This window comes from Moschus berezovskii, chromosome 13, assembly GCF_049115385.1.
Source record: "Moschus berezovskii isolate FMDL1 chromosome 13, NW_MosBer_1.0, whole genome shotgun sequence".
NCBI classification, from domain to species: Eukaryota; Metazoa; Chordata; class Mammalia; order Artiodactyla; family Moschidae; genus Moschus; species Moschus berezovskii.
The window spans coordinates 76,008,852-76,033,181 of NC_142472.1; the positions used below are offsets into that span (position 1 = coordinate 76,008,852).

General features: G+C 41.0%; 1 protein-coding gene and 1 pseudogene across 3 annotated transcripts in view; one reads left to right on the forward strand and one right to left on the reverse strand.

Moving 5' to 3' along the window:
• Positions 1-24,330, forward strand: part of ELF1 (E74 like ETS transcription factor 1) — a 117,802-nt gene that overhangs the window by 44,616 nt on the left and 48,856 nt on the right. For 2 of the 3 annotated variants that reach the window (XM_088842789.1, XM_055426016.2), the window contains exon 2: positions 16,494-16,774. In XM_088842789.1, coding sequence (XP_088698915.1) covers positions 16,703-16,774 — 72 coding nt within the window. In that variant the 5' untranslated portion in view covers positions 16,494-16,702. Of the gene's footprint in view, positions 1-15,532; positions 15,892-16,493; positions 16,775-24,330 lie in introns of those variants that run through there. The other variant, XM_055426017.2, reaches the window with a different exon arrangement.
• On the reverse strand, positions 8,182-8,997 carry LOC129556219 (glutathione peroxidase 1 pseudogene; annotated as a pseudogene).

Consider the following 24,330-nt stretch of genomic DNA (forward strand, 5'->3'; position numbering starts at 1 on the left):
TAGCTGTATCTATTTTCACCTCAGGGATGCGGGAGCCTGGTGGGCTTCTGTCTATGGGGTCACACAGAGTCGGACACGACTGAAGTGACTTAGCAGCAGCATTTTCACCTCAAATTTTCCCTTCCCCTCTCCTTATGTACCTATGGACGTCTGAAAGGTAAGAAATTATCCCACAACTCTTCCTGTCCACGTAGAGAGGTCACATTTTCTGTGTCCAGTTTTCAGGGGTTTGGAGGTAGCTGGGAATTGGATGTGAAGGAGACTGGCAGGACTTCTGTTTATGGGTTGTAAGACAACCATATTGCCTGACAGTTCCACATTTTTAAAGCAGAATTTTTGAGGGGATCATCAGGATCACTAGATTAGAAACCCTATGAAGGCAGAAATGGTCTGTTTTTTTTTTTTCTGTATTCCTGCCACCTAGAACAGAGTCTGACATGCTGTAGGTGCTCAGGGGATATTTGTTGAATGGGTGGGTGAATGAATGAGCGTGGCTGAGGTCAGACATGTACTCAGACTGTCTCTGAGCATCTTGAGTGTTTCTTTGACAAATAGTGTTCATGACCATCTGGGTAAGCTGTGGGGGTTTGGTGGTGACCACGACAGAGTCCTTGCCCTTGTTGGGTTGGTCTCTCAAGCCATGGCTGTTACTGACATGACGATTAAATGTCAGATACAGCAAAGTACTTTAATATGAAGCCTGGCACTCGTAGCTATTATTTTCTTATTATTTATTTTCTAATGTGTTATTATCATCTCCTTCTTAATTCCTTGAGGATAAGTATCATGGTTTTTTGTCTATGCAGCAACGTCAGTGGTTGTAGAGATGTTTAAGAATTAAGTAGTATGTATATGTCCGGCTTCCCAGGTGGCACTAGTGATAAAGAACCTGCCTGCCAATGCAGGAAATGTAAGAGATGTGGGTTTGATCCCTGGGTAGGAAAGATACCCTGTGGGAGGGCATGGCAACCCACTCGAGTATTCTTACGTGGAGAAGCCCATGGCAGAGGAGCTTGGAAGGCTACGTTGCATAGTGTTGCAAAGAGTCGGACTTGACTGAAGCTACTTAGCACGCGTGGTATGATATGTCTTGTTTTATAAATTGTAAGACATTTATTAGGCACTAGATATTACCAACAAATTATAATATAAATAGACCTCATTGTGCTGTTGTAAAATTTCTAAGTGTATCTTCATGCTAAAGTATTTTTTAAAATCTAGTAAGTGCCCACTGCATCTACTAAAGCAACTTTGAATTCTTGAACTTCTGAAGAGTCAAGCAAAGCCACAAAGCAGAAAATACATCTAATAAAGAGCCAAGTTTAATGCAAATAGACATTTTTACAGGAACTTCTTTCTTCTAAACATTGCCCTGGAAGAAAGTAAAGATTCATTGAAAGTTGGTGCTAGAAGTATCTATTAAATGACTAAGAAACTTTCATCAGTCATGGATGTCATATCCTTCCTCATTGAATAACTGAATGTACATCATCTTTTCAAGGTATTTAATACTAGAAACAGTAATATGCAGTCATCCATAGATGCAGCGAGCTCATATATTTCAAAGTTTCTGTGGTGTCCACATGGGTATAGGACAGTTTTGAGGTTCAGTTGATTAACTTGTAAGAAAGGTTGTATGGTAATGAGTCATATCTTTTTAAAAGTCTTATTTTTCTATTTCTGCCTTCTTTCAATCCTTAGGCAAAGAATAAAAACTTGATATAAACTAGTGAAGTAATTTTTGCTTGTTTTAAACAATTTTCCTATACCCCGGGTGATTTATAAACCATTGTGGAGAATCTCTATTACACGTAATTAATAAAGAATTTAAGGAGGATAGTATACACATCAGTGGCTAGAAGTTATTCATATCAGTGTAGCAGTCAAGCTATGGGATGTTTGTTTAAACTGTCCTCCTCCTTTTTAGATGATAGTTACCCGACCCCCTTGCTTTGGGCTTCGTAATCTTTGGGACCACACAGTGTTGCTGCAACCGGATTTGAAAACCTCCAGGAACTTTCCACTTCTTTCCAAATCAAGCCTGCACTCCACTGCCTGGCTTTTAAGACTCTGCGTAATTTGGTTTTGCTTTGGTTCACATTTTCTACTGTTTGCTGTTGTCGACTTTTAGCTCTGGTCCGTCTGTTAACTGTCTCCAAACGTACTCTGTCATTGGTTTTTGTTTATTCACTCATTCACTCATTTTTGCGTTGGGTGTGCTGAGTCTCGGCTGCTGCTGGGGCTTTTTCTTCTCTGGTTGCCGCGAGCGGGGGCCACTCTCCAGCTGCGGTGTGGTGGCCCCTCTTGGAGCATGCGCTCTTGGGTGTGAGGCTCCAGAGCTGTAGTGGTTGGGCTCTGTGGCTGTGACTCCTGGGCGCTGGAGGACGGCTCTGCAGGGGTGGCGTGTGGCTCAGCTGCTCCTCAGCACGGCATGGGGGATCCTCCCAGATCAAGGATCCAACCTGTGTTTCCTTCATTGGTCGGTGGATTCTCCACCACTGGGTCACCAGGGATGCCCACTTTGGTTGGTTTTAATTCTCTTTATTCCTTTGTGTCTCAGCCTTCACACAGATGCGCGTCTATGCACATGTGCATGCGTGTACACATGTCTGCCTGCCTAAGGAAACATGTGTACACACACTGTACTTGGCTATCTTTCCCTTTCCATACAGTCTCTCCACATCCTGCCTCACTTGAAGGTTGAGTTTAGGTCCTTCACTGTCTAAAGTGTTTCCTTAACCCATTTGACCATCCTTTCTTCTGAAATGCTGCAGTATTGACCAGCTTTACTAACGTTTAATTAAATACTGAATGTCAGTGTTCAGTTATTTTCTCTCCTGGTCTTGTTTCCTGAACTAGACTGTAAGCTCCATATAAAGCAGCCCATGCATTCTCTCTTTGTCTTTCCCACAGTGCTGAGTTTAGGGGAAGTTCACTAAGTATCATCAGTTTTTTTTTTTTTTTTTTTTTAACCACCAAGTTGATCAGTAGAGCATGGTTTCTTGTGAAAATGGATGTTGTAAGAAGGTCTAAAAATTGAACGTTCTGTATTATAATTTTTTTTTTTTCCTGCACTGCATGGTTGTGGGATCCTAGTTCCCCGACCAGGGATCAAACCCATGCCCTCAGCAGTGAAAAGCATGGAGTCCTAACCACTGGACTGCCAGAGAATTCCCTGTGTCACAAACCTTTATATAACCTGTGAATAGTATTTAAAGTTTGCTTCAATCTGAGATCTGTGCAGTAGGAAAATATAAAGTCACATATGTAATTCATACCCAACCCATGCCCTTCCACTGCCTCATTTCTCAGCTTGTGGTTCTGCTGCTTCTAGTTTTTTTGGTGTCCTTGAGTTTACCATCTTAGGCACGAGCCAGGTCATTATGAGGATGATTGTAGAAAGAATCCCATTTTAACGATCCTGACATGGAGCACCATCGTTTGATTATAGCCAAACTTATTGAAAATAGATTTTTATTGTTTAAAGAAGAAAAGGGGTATGCTATGAAATTGGAGATCTTCTCACGCGTAGTGAGCAGGAGGTTTTGTGCATGAGGATGAGTCCATTAGACTTGTTGGTTGACTTGGGAAAAGGTAAACATGCTTTGCTTCTCTGGAGTTTATGTCCTTAACTCAGGTCCCTAGTGACTTGGCCCCTAAAATGCCACAGGTATAAAAGGCTATGATCACTCAAGAAGATGTGGAAAGCTCTGAACTGAGCCAGCAAGCCTGGGACAGGGTGGTACGTACAGGGCACTGGGGGAACTGGAGCAGGACAGACTCTGGCTCTTTCCTTCAAGGGTGGGGCAGCGGGCCAAGAGGGACTGTGAAATGCAGCGATGCCGGTGTCCTTGTTTCTGAGATGGGAATGAAGAGTCGTAGTACTGTGACCTGGGTGTCCTTTTAAACTTGTTCCGGGAACGACTCCCAGTCACTCTTCTGCACAGGTGTTCAGATATCCTACTTTACTCATCTGATGGCTACAGTTTTCTCATACCTTTTGGGGCATCATCAGGAGCCACTTCAGCCCTGTTAAAGGACTTGACAGTGGAAGCCTCTGACTAGTTTTTTTTTAAATTGAAGTATAGTTGATTTACAGTGTTTTGTTGATTACTTTTAAGTAGAGAAGTCGATTGGTTCTGTTTTCATTTTTGGTGAATTATTCCTATTGCAGGGTGAAGAGCCGCAAGGGGAACTAAAGGCAGTAAGGACCCCTCAGTTGAACACATGGAGCAGCTGTCACCTAATAATGCAGTCTGTGGCCATTAAGCTTTCTATGTGACCTTCAATTTTGTTTTCAGCTGATGGTGTATCTCTTCCTAAGAGTGAAAAGTTCTTAGGACAGAGTAACAATCTCTTCTAGAAGAATATTGCGCATTGCAGGAGTTGGAGGTAGGGGGAGGCATGTCCTTAGCAAGATCACCTGTGGGCCTTTCAGCAGTATCCCTGGCCTTTTCCCCTTCACTGTGGGCCAGAATGAAGCAGTGTTCTGGATGGGAAAGTGCTGTCTTCTGGAATGGGGGACCCGCTGCTCTAGAGTGTGTCTGTTTTAAGAAGATGAAAACGTTAAACAGGAGAATAAACAACCACAGAAATGAAACAGCTTTCTTGCAAGTTGTTTCTTGTTTGTTATAGGAAGAAGATTGTTAACTGCCCAAACAGGTCTTGCTGATAAGCACATTTCAGCATATTTGTGTTCCCAAGCAGGTGTGTTTTCGTCAGAGTTCAGATTTAGCTTGCTTGGAGGAAAGAAAACTCTTTCAGTCAGTTTATTTGCATAATAAAAGCGCCAATTAATGACATTTTGACAATGATCACTTTCAGTCATTTGGAGAAAGTAAAACCTTTTTCATGACCCAGGATTAAAACAATACCTGATTACTGTTGAGTATTTCTCTTTGGTTTTATTTTTTTCGCTTCGGTTTTAATTCTCTTATTTTCAGAACAGGCTCAGAAAAAGGGTTAATCTTGAGACCACAGGTATGAACAGGCCTAGGTATGTGATCTGGTTTTGCAAGGTACTGTGATTGTTGCCTGAGTGTAATCTGACACCAGGCAGGCCCGCGTGGCCAATGGTGCGAAGTGGAGAACAATGTGAAAGAACCGGCCTTTCAGGTCTGGGTGATGAGGAATTGCAGCCTGCCCTCCAAGTCCCGGAGCTGTCCTGGGGTGTCGGTGAAAAGGCCAAGCACAGAGAAGTCAGCCTGTTTCCTTGATCATATTGACTTTGTGGGTTTTGGGTTTTTCTTTTTTTTTTTTTTTTCATTTAACGTGGTTGAAGCTAAGGTGAGCTTATTCAGGTTTCTAAGGCGTGCTTCAGTTTTGCAGATGTCATCAGGATACAGAAAACATTAATTTGGGTTTCGTTCACATGGAAATAAAACTATATTCTGGAAAAAGATCTAGGTACTTCACTTCCCCTGCCTCCCCTCAGTTTCAATGAAAGAAGACTAAAGCTGGGGAGCTCCTTAAAAGATTATTGTTTAGTCGCTAAATCTTATCCGACTCTGCGACCCCATGTACTGTAGCCCTTTTAACTTTTTCTCTGTTTTCTTAAATTCGTGAATATTTGAAGTAATTTAAATTTAAAGGTTGGTGTACAGGAACATTTTCTCTTTGAATTCAGAGAACCGTGAATGTGGTAGGGAGTGATCTGCTCCCCTTGTGACACTCACTTGTATTTTTCCTCCAGTGTCTTGTTTATGTTGCTCAGTCGTGTCTGACTCTTTGTGCCTGCATGGACTTTATAGCCCACCAGGCTCCTCTGTCCATGGAATTCTCCAGGCAGGAACACTGGAGTGGTAACCATTCTCCTCTCCAGAGCATCTTTCTGACCCGGGATTTGAATCTGGGTCCTTGGGTTAGAGAGGACTGTGCCGTGAGGTTTATTTCACAGTTGGTGTCTTTGTTTGTTTGTTTCCTCATTCAGTAGGAACTTAGGAGACTACCCTTGCTTGGGGAAGTGTGAAGTCTGGTTACTTAACTGTAACTACATTTTGGTAAGTTTTAGTAATTTTTGCTTATCTACGGTGTTTGAACTGTGATAGCAGTACTGTATTCAAAGAACTAGCAAGAAAAATGTCAATTAAAGTTTAAAGTATTTTAATGACCTAAATTGTGGTAGCTTTATAAAAAGGCTTAATAATGTTTCCTTTTTTACTTTAGGCTGAGTGAAGATAAAACAAGATAGTAGGATATGATAGAACTTGGGAAGGAACAACTAAAGTACAATTGTAAGATTTAAAACAATACTAGATCTGGAAACTCCTCTGCTTCAGTTATTCGATGTAAAAATATTATTGACAATGATTTTCCAGGTATCAAAAAAGTTATGCAGAATAGTATAGAAACTGTACTATACTATACAGATATTTTTCTACAGATACTGTACAGATCTGTTTCTGCTTTATTGTCTATGCCAAAGCCTTTGACTGTGTGGATCATAATAAACTGTGGGAAATTCAGAAAGAGATGGGAATACCAGACCACCTGACCTGCCTCTTGAGAAACCTATATGTAGGTCTGGAAGCAACAGTTAGAACTGGACATGGAACAACAGACTGGTTCCAAATAGGAAAAGGAGTATGTCAAGGCTGTAAATTGTCACCCTGCTTATCTAACTTATATGCAGAGTACATCATGAGAAACGCTGGGCTGGAAGAAGCACAAGCTGGAATCAAGATTGCTGGGAGAAATATCAATAACCTTAGATATGCAGATGACACCACCCTTATGGCAGAAAGTGAAGAACTAGAGAGCCTCTTGATGAAACTGAAAGAGGAGAGTGAAACGGTTGGCTTGAAGCTCAACATTCCGAAAACAAAGATCATGGCATCTGGATCTGGTCCTATCACTTCATGGCAAATAGATGGGGAAACAGTAGAAACAGTGGCTGACTTTTATTTTTCTGGGCTCCAAAATCACTGCAGATGGTGACTGCAGCCATGAAATTAAAAGACCCTTACTCCTTGGAAGGAAAGTTATGACCAACCCAGATAGCATATTAAAAAGCAGAGACGTTACTTTGTCAACAAAGGTCCGTCTAGTCAAGGCTATGGTTTTTCCCGTGGTCATTTATGGATGTGAGAGTTGGACTGTGAAGAAAGCTGAGCGCCGAAGAATTGATGCTTTTGAACTGTGGTGTTGGAGAAGACTCTTGAGAGCCCCTTGGACTGCAAGGAGATCCAACCAGTCCATTCTAAAGGAGATCAATCCTGGGTGTTCATTGGAAGGACTGATGCTAAAGTTGAAACTCCAATACTTTGGCCACCTCATGCAACGAGTTGACTCACTGGAAAAGACTCTGATGCTGGGAAGGATTGGGGGCGGGAGGAGACGGGGATGACAGAGAATGAAATAGTTGGATAGCATGAGTTTTGGTAAACTCTGGGAGTTGGTGATGGACAGGGAAGCCTGGCGTGCTGTGGTTCATGAGATCGCAAAGAGTCAGACACAAAGGAGCGACTGAACTGAACTGATACAGATATTTGTGTAATGGATTTATTACTTGTCCAGATACTTTGCTAATGAAAAAATACTAATGAAGTTCTATTAATGCAGATAGAGGGGCCTGAGTAGAGAATTGGGCTGGGAATTGGAGAAAAGCAGAGAATTGTTGCTTTCTTTGCCATCAACCGTGTGTGACCTTGGACAAGTCAGACTGCTCTGGGACCAAATTCTCTTTAAGTGTTCAGTGAATACATTTTCCTAGGTAATCCATACATTCTTTTCACCTCAAAGTCTGTGATTCCATACTTTTTAGATTGAGAGTGGACCATTCTGTGAAAGATTGTATAGAATTTATCTTGATACCACTGATTTCTTATTTTCATTTCTGCTGAGAGCTAATAGAAAGCATTTTACCATACTCGAAAAAATTGAAAAGGCCTAACTATGATCTGTTACATAAGAATTATTCCATTCACTACAGTTTATGGACTTATTGCTTGCTTCTCATTTCTAACTTAAATAGCTTCTCTTTTCTCACTTTTCTCATTCTTTTTTAAAATTTTCATTATATTTCTTCTAGTTTCATGGTTTTTCTAAACTATTATGATGAGTATGTCTATATGTTGAAAAAGGCAGTTTATTAGGTTACCACTTCATATAAAAATACTTCCCATTTAGGTATTTGTCATCTGGAGTTACTACATAATTCCACTTCTTTAAATATTCCCAGCCTTTTTTTTTTTTTGCTCACATTTGGCACTTTATTCATGAGGAGCTGTGGTCTGGGAAAGGGGAGGCTGTGATGGACAGGACCAGCGGCCTCCTCAGGGGATTTTCCTGGACATCAGGCATTCCTCCACGTAGGTTTAGAGGGAACACCTTCATGGGCAAAATCCCCGGAGAGCAGCGCTGACTGCCAAGCAGCAAGGGTGGGAGGGGCACCCTAGGCAGAGGCCCCCTGGGACAGCAGGGTTTCAATGTCAGGCTTGATGTCGATGGTCAGAAAGCGGCGGCTGTACCTGCGCGCGGGCACACCATCTGGGCCCACCAGGAACTTCTCGAAGTTCCAGGAGACGTCGTTGCGGCACACCGGGGACCATGTGATGAACTTAGGGTCGGTCATGAGAGCAGTGGCGTCGTCACTAGGCGTGGACAGAGACTCCCGAAGGAAGGTGAAGAGCGGATGCGCCTTCTCGCTATTCACCTCGCACTTTTCGAAGAGCATGAAGTTGGGCTCGAACCCGCCGCCTGGTAGGACGTACTTCAGGCAATTCAGGATCTCCTCGTTCTTGGCGTTTTCCTGATGCCCAAACTGGTTGCACGGGAAGCCGAGCACGACCAGGCCCCGGGGTCCGAGGCGCCGCGGCAGGTCATTCATCTGGGTGTTGTGCCTCAGAGCGATGCTACGTTCTCAATGAGCAGCACCTTGCCCCGCAGGGAGGCCAGGTGGAAGGGCTCCCCGCCGGCCAGAGGGCGCGCGGAGAAGGTGTACACCGTGCGCGGGGCCGCCGCCGCCAGGGCGGTCGCCGAGCGCTGAGCGGCGCACATGGTGTGGGTATCCGAACCGAGAGTAAGGAGCCGCGGACTTGAACTTCCCAGCCTTTTGAACACACACACAGTCTGAATGCTATTAGAGATAGTCATTGAAATTAAAAGTAGTCATTCGACCACCCATTGCTCTAAGCTGGTATATTTTACCTTCTTTGGGTTCAGTTCAGTTCAGTCGCTCAGTCGTGCCCGACTCTCCGCGACCCCATGAATCACAGCACGCCAGGCCTCCCTGTCCATCACCAACTCCCGGAGTTCACTCAAACTCATGTCCACAGAGTCGGTGATGCCATCCAGCCATCTCATTCTCCGTCGTCCCCTTCTCCTCCCGCCCCCAACCTTTCCCAGCATCAGAGTCTTTTCCAGTGAATCAACTCTTCGCAAGAGGTGGCCGAAGTATTGCAGTTTCAGCTTCAGCATCAGTCCTTCCAATGAACCCCCAGGATTGAACTCCTTTAGAATAGACTGGTTGGATCTCCTTGCAGTATAAGGGACTCTCAAGAGTCTTCTCCAACACCACAGTTCAAAAGCATCGATTCTTCGGCGATCAGCTTTCTTCACAGTCCAACTCTCACATCCATACATGACCACGGGAAAAACCATTGCCTTGACTAGAGGGACCTTGGTTGGCAAAGTAATGTCTCTGCTTTTTAATATGCTATCTAGGTTGGTCATAACTTTCCTTCCAAGGAGCAAGCGTCTTTTAATTTCATGGCTGCAATCAGCATCTGCAGTGATTGGGTTAGAGCTGTCTTATCTAAAAACTTTTTGCTTTTTTGCTTAATTAGTTCACTTAATCAGTTTTCATGTTAAGTGTAATGAGTTGGTGGCCTAGTAACTTCCAAAAGGTAGCGGTAATTTTTTTTTTCAATTGATGAATTGATGGGTTTATAGACTCTTGTGTTTAAAGTCCTTTTGAAGGAAGCTTAAATTTGCATTCAATTAGGGATTAAGGACACTGTTTCCACTGTTTCCCCATCTATTTGCCATGAAGTGTTGGGACCAGATGCCATGATCTTTGTTTTCTGAATGTTGAGCTTTAAGCCAACCTTTTCACTCTCCTTTTTCACTTTCATCAAGAGGCTCTCTAGTTCTTCTTCACTTTCTGTCATAAGGGTGGTGTCATCTGCATATCTGAGGTTATTGATATTTCTCCCGGCAATCTTGATTCCAGCTTGTGCTTCTTCCAGCCCAGCGTTTCTCATGATGTACTCTGCATATAAGTTAGATAAGCAGGGTGACAATTTACAGCCTTGACATACTCCTTTTCCTATTTGGAACCAGTCTGTTGTTCCATGTCCAGTTCTAACTGTTGCTTCCTGACCTACATATAGGTTTCTCAAGAGGCAGGTCAGGTGGTCTGGTATTCCCCTCTCTTTCTGAATTTCCCACAGTTTATTGTGATCCACACAGTCAAAGGCTTTGGCATGGTCAATGAAGCAAAAATAGATGTTTTTCTGGAACTCTCTTGCTTTTGCAATGATCCAGGTGATGTTGGCAATTTGATCTCCGGTTCCTCTGCCTTTTCTAAAACCAGCTTGAACATCTGGAAGTTCACAGTTCATGTATTGATGAAGCCTGTCTTGCAGAATTTTGAGCATGACTTTACTAGTGTGTGAGATGAGTACAACTGTGCAGTAGTTTGAGCATTCTTTGGCATTTCCTTTCTTTGGGATTGGAATGAAAACTGACCTTTTCCAGTCCTATGGCCCCTGCTGAGTTTTCCAAAGTTGCTGGCATATTGAGTGCAGCACTTTCACAGAATCATCTTTTAGGATTTGAAAGCTGTTGGCCTTACTTTGCCAACAGAGGTCTGTCTGGTCAAGGCTATGGTTTTTCCAGTGGTCATGTATGGATGTGAGAGTTGGACTGTGAAGAAAGCTGATCACCGAAGAACTGATGCTTTTGAACTGTGGTGTTGGAGAAGACTCTTGAGAGTCCCTTGGACTGCAGGGAGATCCAACCAGTCCATCCTAAAGTCCTGGGTGTTCATTGGAAGGACTGATGCTGAAGCTGAAACTCCAATACTTTGGCCACCTGATGTGAAGAGCTGATTCATTGGAAAAGACCGTGATGCTGGGAGGGATTGGGGACAGGAGGAGAAGGGGATGACAGAGGATGAGATGGTTGGATGGCATCACCGACTCGATGGACGTGAGTTTGGGTAAACTCTGGGAGTTGGTGATGGACAGGGAGGCCTGGCGTGCTGCAGTTCATGTGGTCGCAGAGTCGGACACAGCTGAGTGACTGAACTGAACTGAGGAATTAAGGAAGCAAATGTCAAAAAATAATAAAAACTGATGTTGACTATCATGTTTATTATACCTGAAATCTTTTATAATAAGTTATACAAAAATTAACCGCTTGAGTTAGTTATAGTAGCCAGTATTGTGGCTCGGGGTTTTGTGTTTACAATCAGTAAATTTGTTTTGTTTGGATTAGGAGCATAATGGAACTGTGTCTTAAGGGAATCTTGCCAGACAGGGTGTGGTCCCAACCTTGAAGCAACTGGATTATCAAATAGGTGCCAAATTTTTAGGCACTGGAATAGAAGTATACTTTTGTTGATATGGGGCTACGGTGTTGTTTGTTGCAGTCTAGCAAATAACTGTTAATGGAGACTCCCAGGGAGTATGGATATGAGACTTAAGTACTTGTTACATTATCTCTTGCACTATACTTAGACTATAATGAAGCTAATCTTTATCAAGTAAAATTTATATGCCAGGCATTTCTGCACATATATTTACATCTCATCTTCATAGAAAATCTAGATTTTCGTGGTGTTATAATCATATTACAGAATGAGGAAACTGTGGCCTATAGCTGTTTTGCAGGAAGAAGGTACTGATGCTAAGTAAGTAACTTGTCCATAATCACAGTGCAGAAGATTCAAACCCAAGTGGTCTGATGCCAGAGCCTGTGTTCTTCTGTTTTGCTTGAGCTACTGCTTCATCTTAAATATGAAGCTTAGTTTGACAATAAGAGCTGAGGAACCTCATTGATGAGGTATTTCTCTGGCGTGACTCCTTGAAGATTAAGAATATGGTCTTTCCCAACTTGAAAGAGATGAGAGCCAGCTCAGGGAGTTTTCATTATTTGGTGGATTCCTAACTAGATGACCTTTCAAAACTGTGCAGATAAGTTAACTGTTTTTGTCTTTGTGTTGAATGCATTGTTTTCACTTTTTACTTATTATTTTATAAAGACTAACTGATACTTTGAAAGTTATGGAATGTGCTTGGTAACTATTAATACTGCAGAGTGTTCCTGAATGTAATACATATAACTAATGGTTAGTAAATTCAACCATGTTTAAAATTTACTGAAGACCTTGTAATTTTGTTGAAGTAGATAAACGGCCCCTACTTTATCCTAAGAACCCATGTTTTTTCCATACTAGAGCAAATTTGAGGAATGAAAATGATAAGCTTAGTTCTGAATGTTTTAGACACATTGACTCTGCCATGGACTTATCCAGTAGATAATCTAGTGAGTAGATTTAGGCATCAGGAGCTAAACAAGAGATGGAGATTTGTTTTTTCTAATTTAACACATGTGTTTACTTAGAAACTTGTGTCCTAGGAAATTCCCTGGTGGTTCAGTGGTTAGGACTGAGAGTTTCCACTGCACAGGACATGGGTTCCATTCCTGATCGGGAGGCTAAGATCCCACAAGCTGCTGTCAGCCTAAATAAATGACTAAGAATAAAGAAAAACATTAAAAAGAAAGAAAGAAACTGTGTTCTAAGCTATTACAGCATGAAGGATTTGAGTAGATTTAGACACTGTGCACTTTAGTCATGGACAGAGTCCTGATTTAGGAGATGAAGCTTCTAGTTGTAATTCTGTTATGCTTTCAGATTGTGACACCTTGGGCACAGAGACTCAGTTCACTCGTGAAAAACTGAATCATCGATCTAGGTGTCTCGTCTCATCTCTTACTGAAAAAATGTTAATACACTGAGACTGTTGTTTCAGTTCAGTTCAGTCACTCAGTCGTGTCCAACTCTTTGCAACCCCATGAATCACAGCACGCCAGGCCTCCCTGTCCATCACCAACTCCTGGAGTTCACTCAAACTCATGTCCATCGAGTCGGTGATGCCATCCAGCCATCTCATTCTCTGTCGTCCCCTTCTCCTCCCGCCCCCAATCCCTCCCAACATCAGAGTCTTTTCCAGTGAGTCAACTCTTCGCATGAGGTGGCCAAAGAATTGGAGTTTCAGCTTTAGCATCAGTCCTTCCAATGAACACCCAGGACTGATCTCCTTTAGAATGGACTGGTTGGATCTCCTTGCAATCCAAGGGACTCTCAAGAGTCTTCTCCAGCACCACAGTTCAAAAGCATCAATTCTTCGGGGCTCAGCTTTCTTCACAGTCCAACTCTCACATCCATATATGACCACTGGATAAACCATAGCCTTGACTAGACGGACCTTTGTTGGCAAAGTAATGTCTCTGCTTTTTAATATGCTATCTAGGTTGGTTGTTTAAGTGCATCTGATATGGGTGTGTAGACTTACAAGGTGGCGCTAGTAGTAAAGAATCTGCCTGCCAGTGCAGAAGACACAAGAGAGGCGGGTTCAATCCCTGGGCTGGGGAGATCCCCTATAGTAGGAAATGGCAGCCCACTCCAGTATTCTTGCCTGAAGAATCCCATGGACAGAGGAGCTTGGTGGTCTCCAGTCCGTAGGGTCACAAAGAGTTGGACATGACTGAGCACAGCACAGCAATATGTATGGGTAGTACCTCTGGATCAGGACTTCCCGAGAACAACCTTGGTGCCATAGGCTGTATACATACTCAGAGAAAAGAAAGAGCGGTGGGACAGAGTGAAAGAAGACGGCAGGTCAGAGGCCTAATAAAGCCAATAAAAGAAGGCAGGGCTTTGCTTTCCTCACTCATCCTCAGTCTGTGAGCGACAGTATAGAAATGAACAACGGCCCCTCACCAGGATAACGGTGTCTCTTTCTACCCTCACAAAGCCTTAGTGATCATGGGCGATCACTTCAGTTTTGGTTGATTACTGTTGGTTGCTAGTATGTACTATAGTTTGTAAATATGTTGATTGCTTGTTCCTATCTTTGAAATAAAAAAAAAATTCAAAGAATAATAGCACCGTGGAAGTGCTGGTAAGAAAAAGTTTGTGATTGCAGTGGAAAAGAAAGTGAAACTTCACTGAGATGAGTTCACATTGGTCGTTGGAACAGTGTCGCTTTTGTATTTATGAATAAATGGATTTTGGACTAGTCTTTTGGAATCCAACCTTTTACAGAAAAAAACACAACTTTTTTTATCAGGAAACATCCCTTGATTCTGGTTATCTGGTTATTCTTACTATGGTTCATCAAGTTTAGAATATTGGTTTCCTCATTATCAAAAGTATTATAGTCATTGTTTATAAAGAATAGAAAGAGTTTAAACACCTATGATAGATTATAAAAATATGATAGATTGATGACAGAAAACAATTATCTGTCATCAATATCTATCTTTTATTATGGACACATAGATTTGGTAGTTACAGAAGAAATGTTAAAAACAGTGGTTACTTACCCAGAGAAGTTTTTCTCTAATTATCATGGTGCCTGGCACATTGCTTTGCAAATAATAGATACTGAAACATGTATTCAGTTGATTACGGGGACATAATTTTCAAGTGTGAGACAGTAAACAGTTAGTGCTAATTTTGTGGTAGGGGCAGTAAGTGTTGTATTTTTGAAGGCCCGTGTAGGTCAAGTCACCGAGGTTGGGAGGCTGTGAAAGAAATGTACCTTGAGTTGAGCATTTTGAAGGATGGAGAACATAGAAATGTCTGCTGAGAGGTGGGAGAGGGATTCCAGGTGTAGGGGATCCCAAAAGTTGAGAAGGGAGGCCAGAACGAGTGTGGTTTGCGGGCGCAACCTGGGAAGACAAGCCTAGTGCAGAAGAATTGGATGAGACTTGAGAGGAGAATCCTTTGTGTACGTTCTGTAGATCTGTCTGCAAAGCACTTTTCCTGCCTCTAGACTTGATGCATTGCTCAAAAGCTACCTGACTCAGGAGGGAGGGGGATATATGTATACACAGCTCTGATTCATGTTGTGCAGCAGAAACTGGCACAGCATTGTAGAGCAGTTATCCTCCAATTAAAAAATAAAAAAAATGCCTGAATAGTAGTGCTGAAAATATTTTCCCAATGTTAGAGTTGAACTCATTATTAAAAGAAGTGGACTAGGTGAGTATGGGAGACCGCTGGGTAAGAAGTTAATGAGTAGAAATATCACCTGAATTGAATTCTTAGCCGTTAAAAAAAAATTTTTTTTAAATTTTTAATTTCCTGTTAGGGAAATCATAGTCATCCATGATAACCCCTACAATCTGGAATATATAGGAAACTGACTACTGAAATTAGGAAAATGAGTGTGTGATTTAGCTAGCACACACTGGCTGGTTTTCAGGGAAAGTGATTCATGAGATCAGCTTCATTCCTGAACTTGTAAAATTGTGGATGCTGTTTCAAAGACCTAGATGTTACCTAGTGTGATTATTTGTATATCTTTGTCTCTTTATGTCATATTTGTGGCCATAACCATATGATGCAGTGTGTAACAAAATTGTGATCAACTTTTAAATTAACGTTTCTTTTGACTTTTGTTAGTAACTTAAAAAGAATTAAATGGACAGACGTCTTTGCAGGCACTTTGTAAAGCTTTTCTCCCTCCACTGTGAAATTGTTTTCACTCTTAAGTTGCTCTTCTGTTTTTCTATTGTAAAGTGCAGTTCTTTGCATGTTCTAATTTGCCATGACGTGGTCAAGCGCTGTTTCCTTCCTGTTGCTTGCAAGCCTGTGCTAGAGATAAGGGCACGTTTCAGTGCATTAAACAGAAGCCACTGAAGACAGACTTAAGCATGGTAAAGCATTCTACTTACCAGAGACCTTTCTAAAGAACAGAAAGAGTGGGCTTTAATTTCTGCTTATTTTTAAATGCTCTTAAAACAGTACTTGTTAAACCTTAAATGTATTAGACCAAATTTAAAGCCTAACAAGGATATTGTCTGAATGCTTATATCAGACCTAACAAGGATATTGTCTGAATGTTTCTATTTAGGCAAAAAATATATATTATGAAATTACTCATGGAATACCAATTCCTGTGTGTGTAGTTTGCTAAGTTAGTAGAAAGAAGTTATTTATATATCCTTTATTGCAATTACAAGAGCCTAGTTATGGCTGGGTGGGATTTTTTTGTTTTTAATTAATAGTACTTTGTAGTTTAATAGGGAGTTGGAGGAAGGATGGCTTCATTTTCAGTAATGAGAGGTGACATTTTCTTAGCAGGAATGAAATCTTAAAAGAAAACATATATCTAGTTTAAAAAAAAATTCACTAGTCATGTTGCTTTTGTTTAAAAACATTAAAAAATACTTTGGAGACATTTTCATCTGTATTGACTGTTATATTCTAAATAATATGCTTGTTTTCTCATAACTAATTCAAGCTTTGTGTTTTTCAGGTCAAGAAGTTCCAGAGAAGAAAAATTTCAGAAAAATTGCCTCAGTTTAAGTAAAATCTCAGTGAAGCAAGAAAATTTGAAGTACCTTCCTTAAAGAAAACCTGGGTATACAGTACCTTCACAGGTTTAATCGTTCACTGGTCTCTGCTGCCTGGTACTTGAACCTGTTTGGAGTTTTTCTCATGTGGATCTAAGGGGAATGCTTTATTATGGCTGCTGTGGTCCAACAGAACGACCTAGTATTTGAATTTGCTAGTAACGTCATGGAGGATGAACAACAGGTATGAATGATACTTAGAGAAAATTGGATTTTAATAAAAGTATTATAATGATTTTTCTATTTGTCTCAAAATTGCTTCCTTTAAAAGAGAGCAGGAGAAACTTTATTAATATAAGCACTCAGATATCTAAAATGTGAAAGTAATGTGATTTTATGTGTTAAGTACTAGTTAGTTCACTAAGAAAGAATTTTATCCTTAGCTTTGATGTGGTAACAAGGATATAGTACTTTGGGGGTTAGCTCGTTTTTTTGTTAAATGAGAACTTAACAGCAAATATCTTAAGTAATTATTTCAAAATACTTTGAAAAGTTCTAGATGACATACTGACAAGACATGTATATTTTTCTTAGGACTGGTGATTGTTATACTTGCTTGCAATTACACAGTTTTAATGTATGTGGTTAGTTGCAATTTCTAATACTTAACTGTTGCCTTGGATGGAAAGATATTAGCAGTCTCACCATCAGACATCATTTCAGTCCAAAGCATGTGACTCTGAGGAAGTTACTCAACTTCTCTAGATCCTGATTTCATCACCTGCTGAATGAGGGCATTGAAGGGGAGAATTTCTGAATTGGCTTTCTTTTGTTGAATTTATACAAGATGTTTGAGTTACTATCTCTAGAATGAAAAAGATTCAAGAGATAAAGAGAAAAGGACTGAGTTAATTCTGCTCCCTCCCCTCCCAGAGGTTCTTGGGATTTTATAATCTACTTCATTTTGAACAGGTTATTTTGAAATGTAAGATGTGATATGAGAGAAATTGTGTGTAAGAGAGATTCAGTATACTGGGAGAAATACTTTGAGAGCTACTGGCTTAAAATATGTCTATAAAGTTGATATAAGTACTGAAATAAGCCCAATTCTAAATACCCGACTTTAATAGGTCAATGGTAACATATCATGCTTTTATTCTAGGTGATTCTTACTTTTGGCAGGGCATTGTAATTTCTTAGTTCTTGCTATTGTACTGTCGAATGCAGAGACAGAAGAAAAATTTATAAGTAAACCTACAAAGGGTGAGAATTTGGATTAAGGTGCCTTAAAATCAAGATGAACTTTTGCTAGGAAAGGAAAGAGTGTGAGGGAAGGAATTGGATCCCAGTGAAAAATAGTTTTATCTGGGAACAATAGAAAAGGTATGTTAGGAGGAGAAAGTGTTTTGAATTTGTCTTAAAATAGAATGTTTCTGTTAAGGTTTGAAAACTGTGTGTTTACTGTGCAGGCCTGGAAGATGAAAGGTCTGAGACTTGGTGTGGTGAGGTTTGCTCTTGGGGTGTGGCCACGGGACAGAGCTCCGAGCCGCTCAGTAGCACACTTCCACTGCACTGGCTTTGATGCTCTTTGACCATGATAAACACGTTTTATGTTACTGTGAGGTATTCATACATGTGTCTTTACAGCCTTAGGAAATAAGATAGTACCCACCCTTACTGTGTATGAAATGATGTACTTAGTTTAACTTGGAGAGGTTATTAATGTCTTTGGGTAGGGAGATGTACACATACCTTCAAACATATATGATTTTTCTTAAGTTATTTATTTGTTTAAAAGTCATTGGAAAGACCCTGATGCTGGGAAAGATTGAAGGCAAAAGGAGAAGAGGGTGGCAGATGATGAGATGGTTAGATAGCATCACCAACTCAGTGGACATGAATTTGAGCAAACTCCAGGAGATAGTGAAGGACAGGGAAGCCTGGCGTGCTGTAGTCCGTGGGGTCGCCAAGGGTTGGACACGTCTTAGTGACTGAATGACAACAGCATTGTTTATTTTTTATCTAACAAAATGAATATTTATTAGTTTTTGCAGAAGTTACTCTAAGGAGTTTACAAATGTAAAACGTGGGCAAACACCCTCATACCTATTTTACAATGAGGAAATTGAGAAAATAGGTTGACTAACTTGAAGTCATACAGTTATAAACAGTGGAGCTGCAGCTTGAACCCAGGCAGTTTGACTTTCATTAATGATGCTGAATACTGTTACCATGATGAATGCTGATCATACGGTATTATAATGAATTGGCCAGGTTTAGGGTTTTTCCATCTGTGGCCAGGAGCATAGGAAACTTAACTTGACTCATGCAGATCAAGCAGTATTAGAATTATTAGCATCTTATCTTAACTATTAGGTAAATACTGCTCTACATCATTGCTTTTCATTTGCTTCAATTTGTTTTTGGTTTAAAAGTAAGAACATGCCAATTATAAAATAAGTAGCCTAATACAAAGATACAAAGTAAATCATGAAAATCCCTTTTCACTTACTCCCCCTAATCCTGTTCTCAGAAGATACCATTAACTATTTGATATGTAACTTTTTGAACAAAGGTCTAAAGGAAAGAACAATATATATACATACCAACCTATGTACAGAAGTTATTTTTAAGATACAAATGAAAGAATGCAGTATCTTTTTTGTGACTTATTTTCACAAATACTTGCGTGTACCTCCACCAGCACTGCGTCATTTGTTTTTCCACATAGTGGATGGATTATAATTTATTTTACCAGTATTTGGTCACGGACAATTGGCTAGTCCCAATATTTTGCTATTGTACTATAAATGAATATCCTGGCTTGGGAGACAGTACACATATAGTGGTTAAGAGCTCAGATACTGATGTCAGAGCACCTGGATGTGCATTCTTGCCCCACTGCTAATTGCCTCTGTGACTTGGGCAAGTTCCTTACTTCTCTGTGTCTTAGCCTCCTCATCGGCAAGAGGGAGGCGATAATAACAGACTTAATTCTATAGGTAGAGTTATGAAGATTAAATGAGTCGATACCCATAAAGTTCTTAGAACCAGGCCTAGAATATAGTAATATTTACTGAGCCATATCATTTCATTATTACACATGTGTGTTCACATGTATGTACAGTATATCTTTGTACAATTGTGTGACTATTTCTGTAGTTGGTTTTAAAAAGTAGAATTACCGAGTTTACTGAAAGTATAAGCTAAATGTACCACCGAATCATTCTTGAGAAGGCGGTATCAGTTTCTGCTACCATAACGGTTCAGTTCAGTCACTCAGTCGTGTCCGACTCTTTGCGACCCCGTGGACTGCAGCACTCCAGGCCTCCCTGTCCATCACCATCTCCCGGAACTTGCTCAAACTCATGTCCATCGAGTTGGTGATGTCATCCAACCATCTTATCCTCTGTTGACCCCTTCTCCTCCTGCTTTCAATCTTTCCCAGCATTAGGGTCTTTTTAGATGAGTCAGCTGTTTGCATCAGGTGGTCAAAGTATTGGAGTTTCAGCTTCAACATCAGTCCTTCCAATGAACATTCAGGACTGATATCCTTTAGGATGAACTGGTTGGATCTCCTTGCAGTCCAAGGGACTCTCAAGAGTCTTCTCCAACACCACAGTTCAAAAGCATCAGTTCTTTGGTGCTCAGCTTTCTTTATGGTCCAACTTTCACATCCATACATGACCCCTGGAAAAACCATAGCCTTGACTAGGCAGACCTGTGTTGGCAAAGGAATGTCTCTGCTTTTTATTTTTATTTTTATTTTATTTTTTTAAACAACAACACACAAAGGTTATTTTGACTGGGTCCATTCACACACTGCTGGCAGAGATAAATGATGAACTGAGAGGTTCAGAGAGAGGGAAGCATTTTCTCTTTGACAAATTCTTTTCTGATGTTCAACACATTGTCAGGATCTCCCCTTCCAGTTGAGGACGTGTGGGGCTCTGCATTCCCCAAGAAACTGGAGGGTACCAGCCTTCCCCATCCACCAGCAGCAGAACAACACACAGGTCCTTTGGAAGGTGGCATTTCGGCTCAGTGCGTATTTCAGGGCTGCTCTTGAGACAGGTATAGGAGTTCTTGTCCGTGGAGCAGAAGAATGGAATCCATAAACATGCAGACACTCATGGTAGCAATTGAATAAAGGGGACGGCAGAGGGTGAGATGGTTGGATGGCATCACTGACTCAACGGACATGAGTTTGAGTAAACTCCAGGAGTTGTTGATGGACAGGGAGGCCTTGTGTGCTGCAGTCCATGGGGTTGCAAAGAATCAGACACAACTGAGTGACTGAGCTGAACTGAAAGAGGAGGAAAGTACAAAGCTCCCAGCCTAGACACTGAGAGGGGGTAAAGAGTCGCCCCAAGGTGGGGCTTACAGCAGTTTTTATGTCCTTCCTTATCTTCCCTGATGGCTCAGATGGTAAAGCGTTTGCCTACAATGCCTACCATGTGGGAGACCCGGGTTCAATCCCTGGTTCAGGGAAGATCTCCTGGAGAAGGAAATGGCAAGCCACTCCAGTATTCTTGCCTGGAAAACCCCATGGATGGTGGAACCTGGTAGGCTACAGTCCATGGGGTCTCAGGGTCAGACACTCTGTCTCTGCTTTTTAATATGCTGTCTAGGTTGGTCATAACTTTCCTTCCAAGGAGTAAATGTCTTTTAATTTCATGGCTGCAATCACCATCTGCAGTGATTTTGGAGCCCCCCAAAATAAAGTCTGTCACTGTTTCCCCATTTATTTCCCATGGAGTGATGGGACCAGATGCCATGATCTTTGTTTTCTGAATGTTGAGCTTTAAGCCAACCTTTTCACTCTCCTCTTTCACTTTCATCAAGAGGCTCTCTAGTTCTTCACTTTCTGCCATAAGGGTGGTGTCATCTGCATATCTGAGGTTATTGATATTTCTCCCGGCAATCTTGATTCCAGCTTGTGCTTCTTCCAGCCCAGCGTTCCTCATGATGTACTCTGCATATAAGTTAGATAAGTAAGGTGACAATATACAACCTTGACGTAGTCCTTTTCCTATTTGGAACCAGTCTGTTGTTCCATGTCCAGTTCTAACTGTTGCTTCCTGACCTGCATACAGGTTTCTCAAGAGGCGGGTCAGGTGGTCTGGGATTCCCATCTCTCTAAGCATACCATAACAGTATATCACTAATAAATCCTTTCTTCTTTTTGGTCAGTCTTTTGGGTGAAAATTACATTTTTCCATTTAATTTGCATTGGCTACTAGTAGTGAGGTTATGGGATGTTCCGTTAACTTTATTGATTGTTCTTGTGAATTTTCTTTGAATTGCTAGTATCCTTTTGCGTGGTAGGAGTCCTTTGTATGTTCTGAATTTACATCAGTGTCACTGTCTTCTACTTCATTGCACAGTCAATGGCTAACTCCCTTTTTGTGACACACAGTGCACTTGTATTGTCCCAATCTGGTGCTGTCTTTTAGCCACATGCTGTCTTGTGCCCCGTGGAAATTTAAAATATTTACATCATGTGTTAGTCACTCAGTCATGTCAGACTTTTTGCAATCCCATGGACTGTAGCCCACCAGGCTCCTCTGTCTGTGGAATTCTCCAGGCAAGAATAGTGGAGTGGGTTGCCATTTCCTTCTGCAGGGGATCTTCCCAACCCAGGGATCAAACCTAGGTCTCCCACATTGCAGGCAGATTCTTTACAGTCTGAGCCACCAGAGACACCTGTTTATATCATAAAATTTACCAATTTGGGGGGTGATTTTTCTTTAGGAAAGCTTTTCTTGCCCCTAACACTATTGACTATTCTCTTTATATTTTATAGATTTCATGCCTTAGTCCATATGAAAACTGCTTTTATAGGATGCAAGGTATAGGAATGTGACAACTCTCCTCGCCTACAAATGGGGATTTTGGCTCTTCACCATTTATTGAGTTCTCTGAACTGAACTGAACTGATGATTTCTACACTAAGAAAGACTGCTGCTCTTGTTATATAAATTACCATGTGTATAGACTAGTTTTGAACTTGTGTATTTTATTACATTTACCTGTTTTGTATTGTGCCACTATCACATTGCTTTTTATTAGTATCACTTCATAGGCTTGATATCTTTTCAGATATTCTTCCTCCCCTTCCAAAAATTGGGGTAGAGTTTTGATTGAATTTTAGGACTGACTTGTTAAGTTATATAGCTCTATTGGGATTTTGACTTTTCAAAGTTAAAAAATATTTGTGTCTTTAAAATAATTTACTCTGTTTTTGATCCTATTTTGGCTTAATTGGTTGGTCTTTATAAAATCACTGTTTTGAAGGCATCAGATGAGAATATATTTCCTGCTTTTAGTTATGGTTTGTGGTTATTAGTGTATTTGTCTAAAGAAACTGACACCATTAATGTGTGGTTGCGACCACCTTGATCATTTCCCCTTATATCAGTTCCTACTCTTTTCAGAATTGCATGGAAGGATTCCTTTGGGCAGGGATGAAGAAGGTGGTATTGGAAAGGAAACATCAATATTGTTGATGCTGACAAGCTGTATATTTATTTATTCTTTAATTTATTTAATTGGAGGATAATAACAATATTGTGATGGGTTTTTTTTTTCATGTATGGATTAGCATGAATCAGCCACAGGTATACATGTGTCCCCGCCCCCATCTTGAACCCACCTCCCCTTTCCCTCCCCACCCTATCCCTCTGGGTTGTCCTGGAGTGCTGGCTTTGGGTGCCCTGCTTCACGCATTGAACTTGGCAGCAGCCATCTGTTTCACATATGATAATATACATGTTTCAGTGCTATTCTCTCAAATCATCCCACCCTCACCTTCTCTCACTGAGTCCAAAAGTCTATTCTTTACATCTGTGTCTCCTTTGCTACCCTGCATACAGGATCATTGTTACAGTATTTCTAAATTCCATGTATATGCGTTAATACGCAGTATTTCTGACAAGCCATTTAGAAGTGTATTCTTGCTGTCTGTTCCAAGCTAGGTCTGTTTGTTAGGTGAGATAAGGTACTTCTGTGGGAAAGCCACACCATCAGTACTGAATTACAGTATACTTTTATTTGAAGGTGCCTTGTTTGACCTTATTGAACATGCATGTTTGTTTGGTGAATGTATACGAATAAAAAGAAAGCTGAAGGTTGTGGACATAAGTTTCCAAAGAGAAAGAAAATTGACTGTATGCTCAAATATTCCAGAAGTTAATTGTGTGAAAAACAGCTGGTAGTTTAATGCTTTTTATAATTTTGATACATTAATTACACTTTCGTTTTTTAGTTGTTGGTTCTAAAAGTAGAATTTAGCATATCATAGTTATTTGTGCTTAGTAGACTTTGCTTCACCAGGGAGAAGGTTGGTGACATGCTAGGGAAAGTGAAACAAATATTTTTGTAAAATCCCATCTGTGTAAGAACATGGCCTTATGGCTTTCGTTCTTAGGGTATAAACTACTGTGGTCTGACTGCTGATTCCCAGAGGCTAAAGGATAAACAGTGCTTGCTGTCTTTTCACCAAGCTGCCCATTAATTCTCATGCAGTGTTTCGGAATCACTATTCAGTGTAACTTCCCTGGTGGCTCAGATGGTAAAGAATCTCCCTGCAATGCAGGAGATGTAAGAGACATGGGTTCGATCCCTGGGTCAGGAAGATCCCCTGGAAGAGGAAATGGCAACCCACTCCAGTCAATTCTTGCCTGGAAAATTCCAGACAGAGGACCCTGGGGGGCTACAGTCCATGGGGTCGTGCAGAGTTGGACACGACTGAGTGACTACTCTTTCATGCACAGTGTAGCAGAGGTTAGCCCAAAGTGC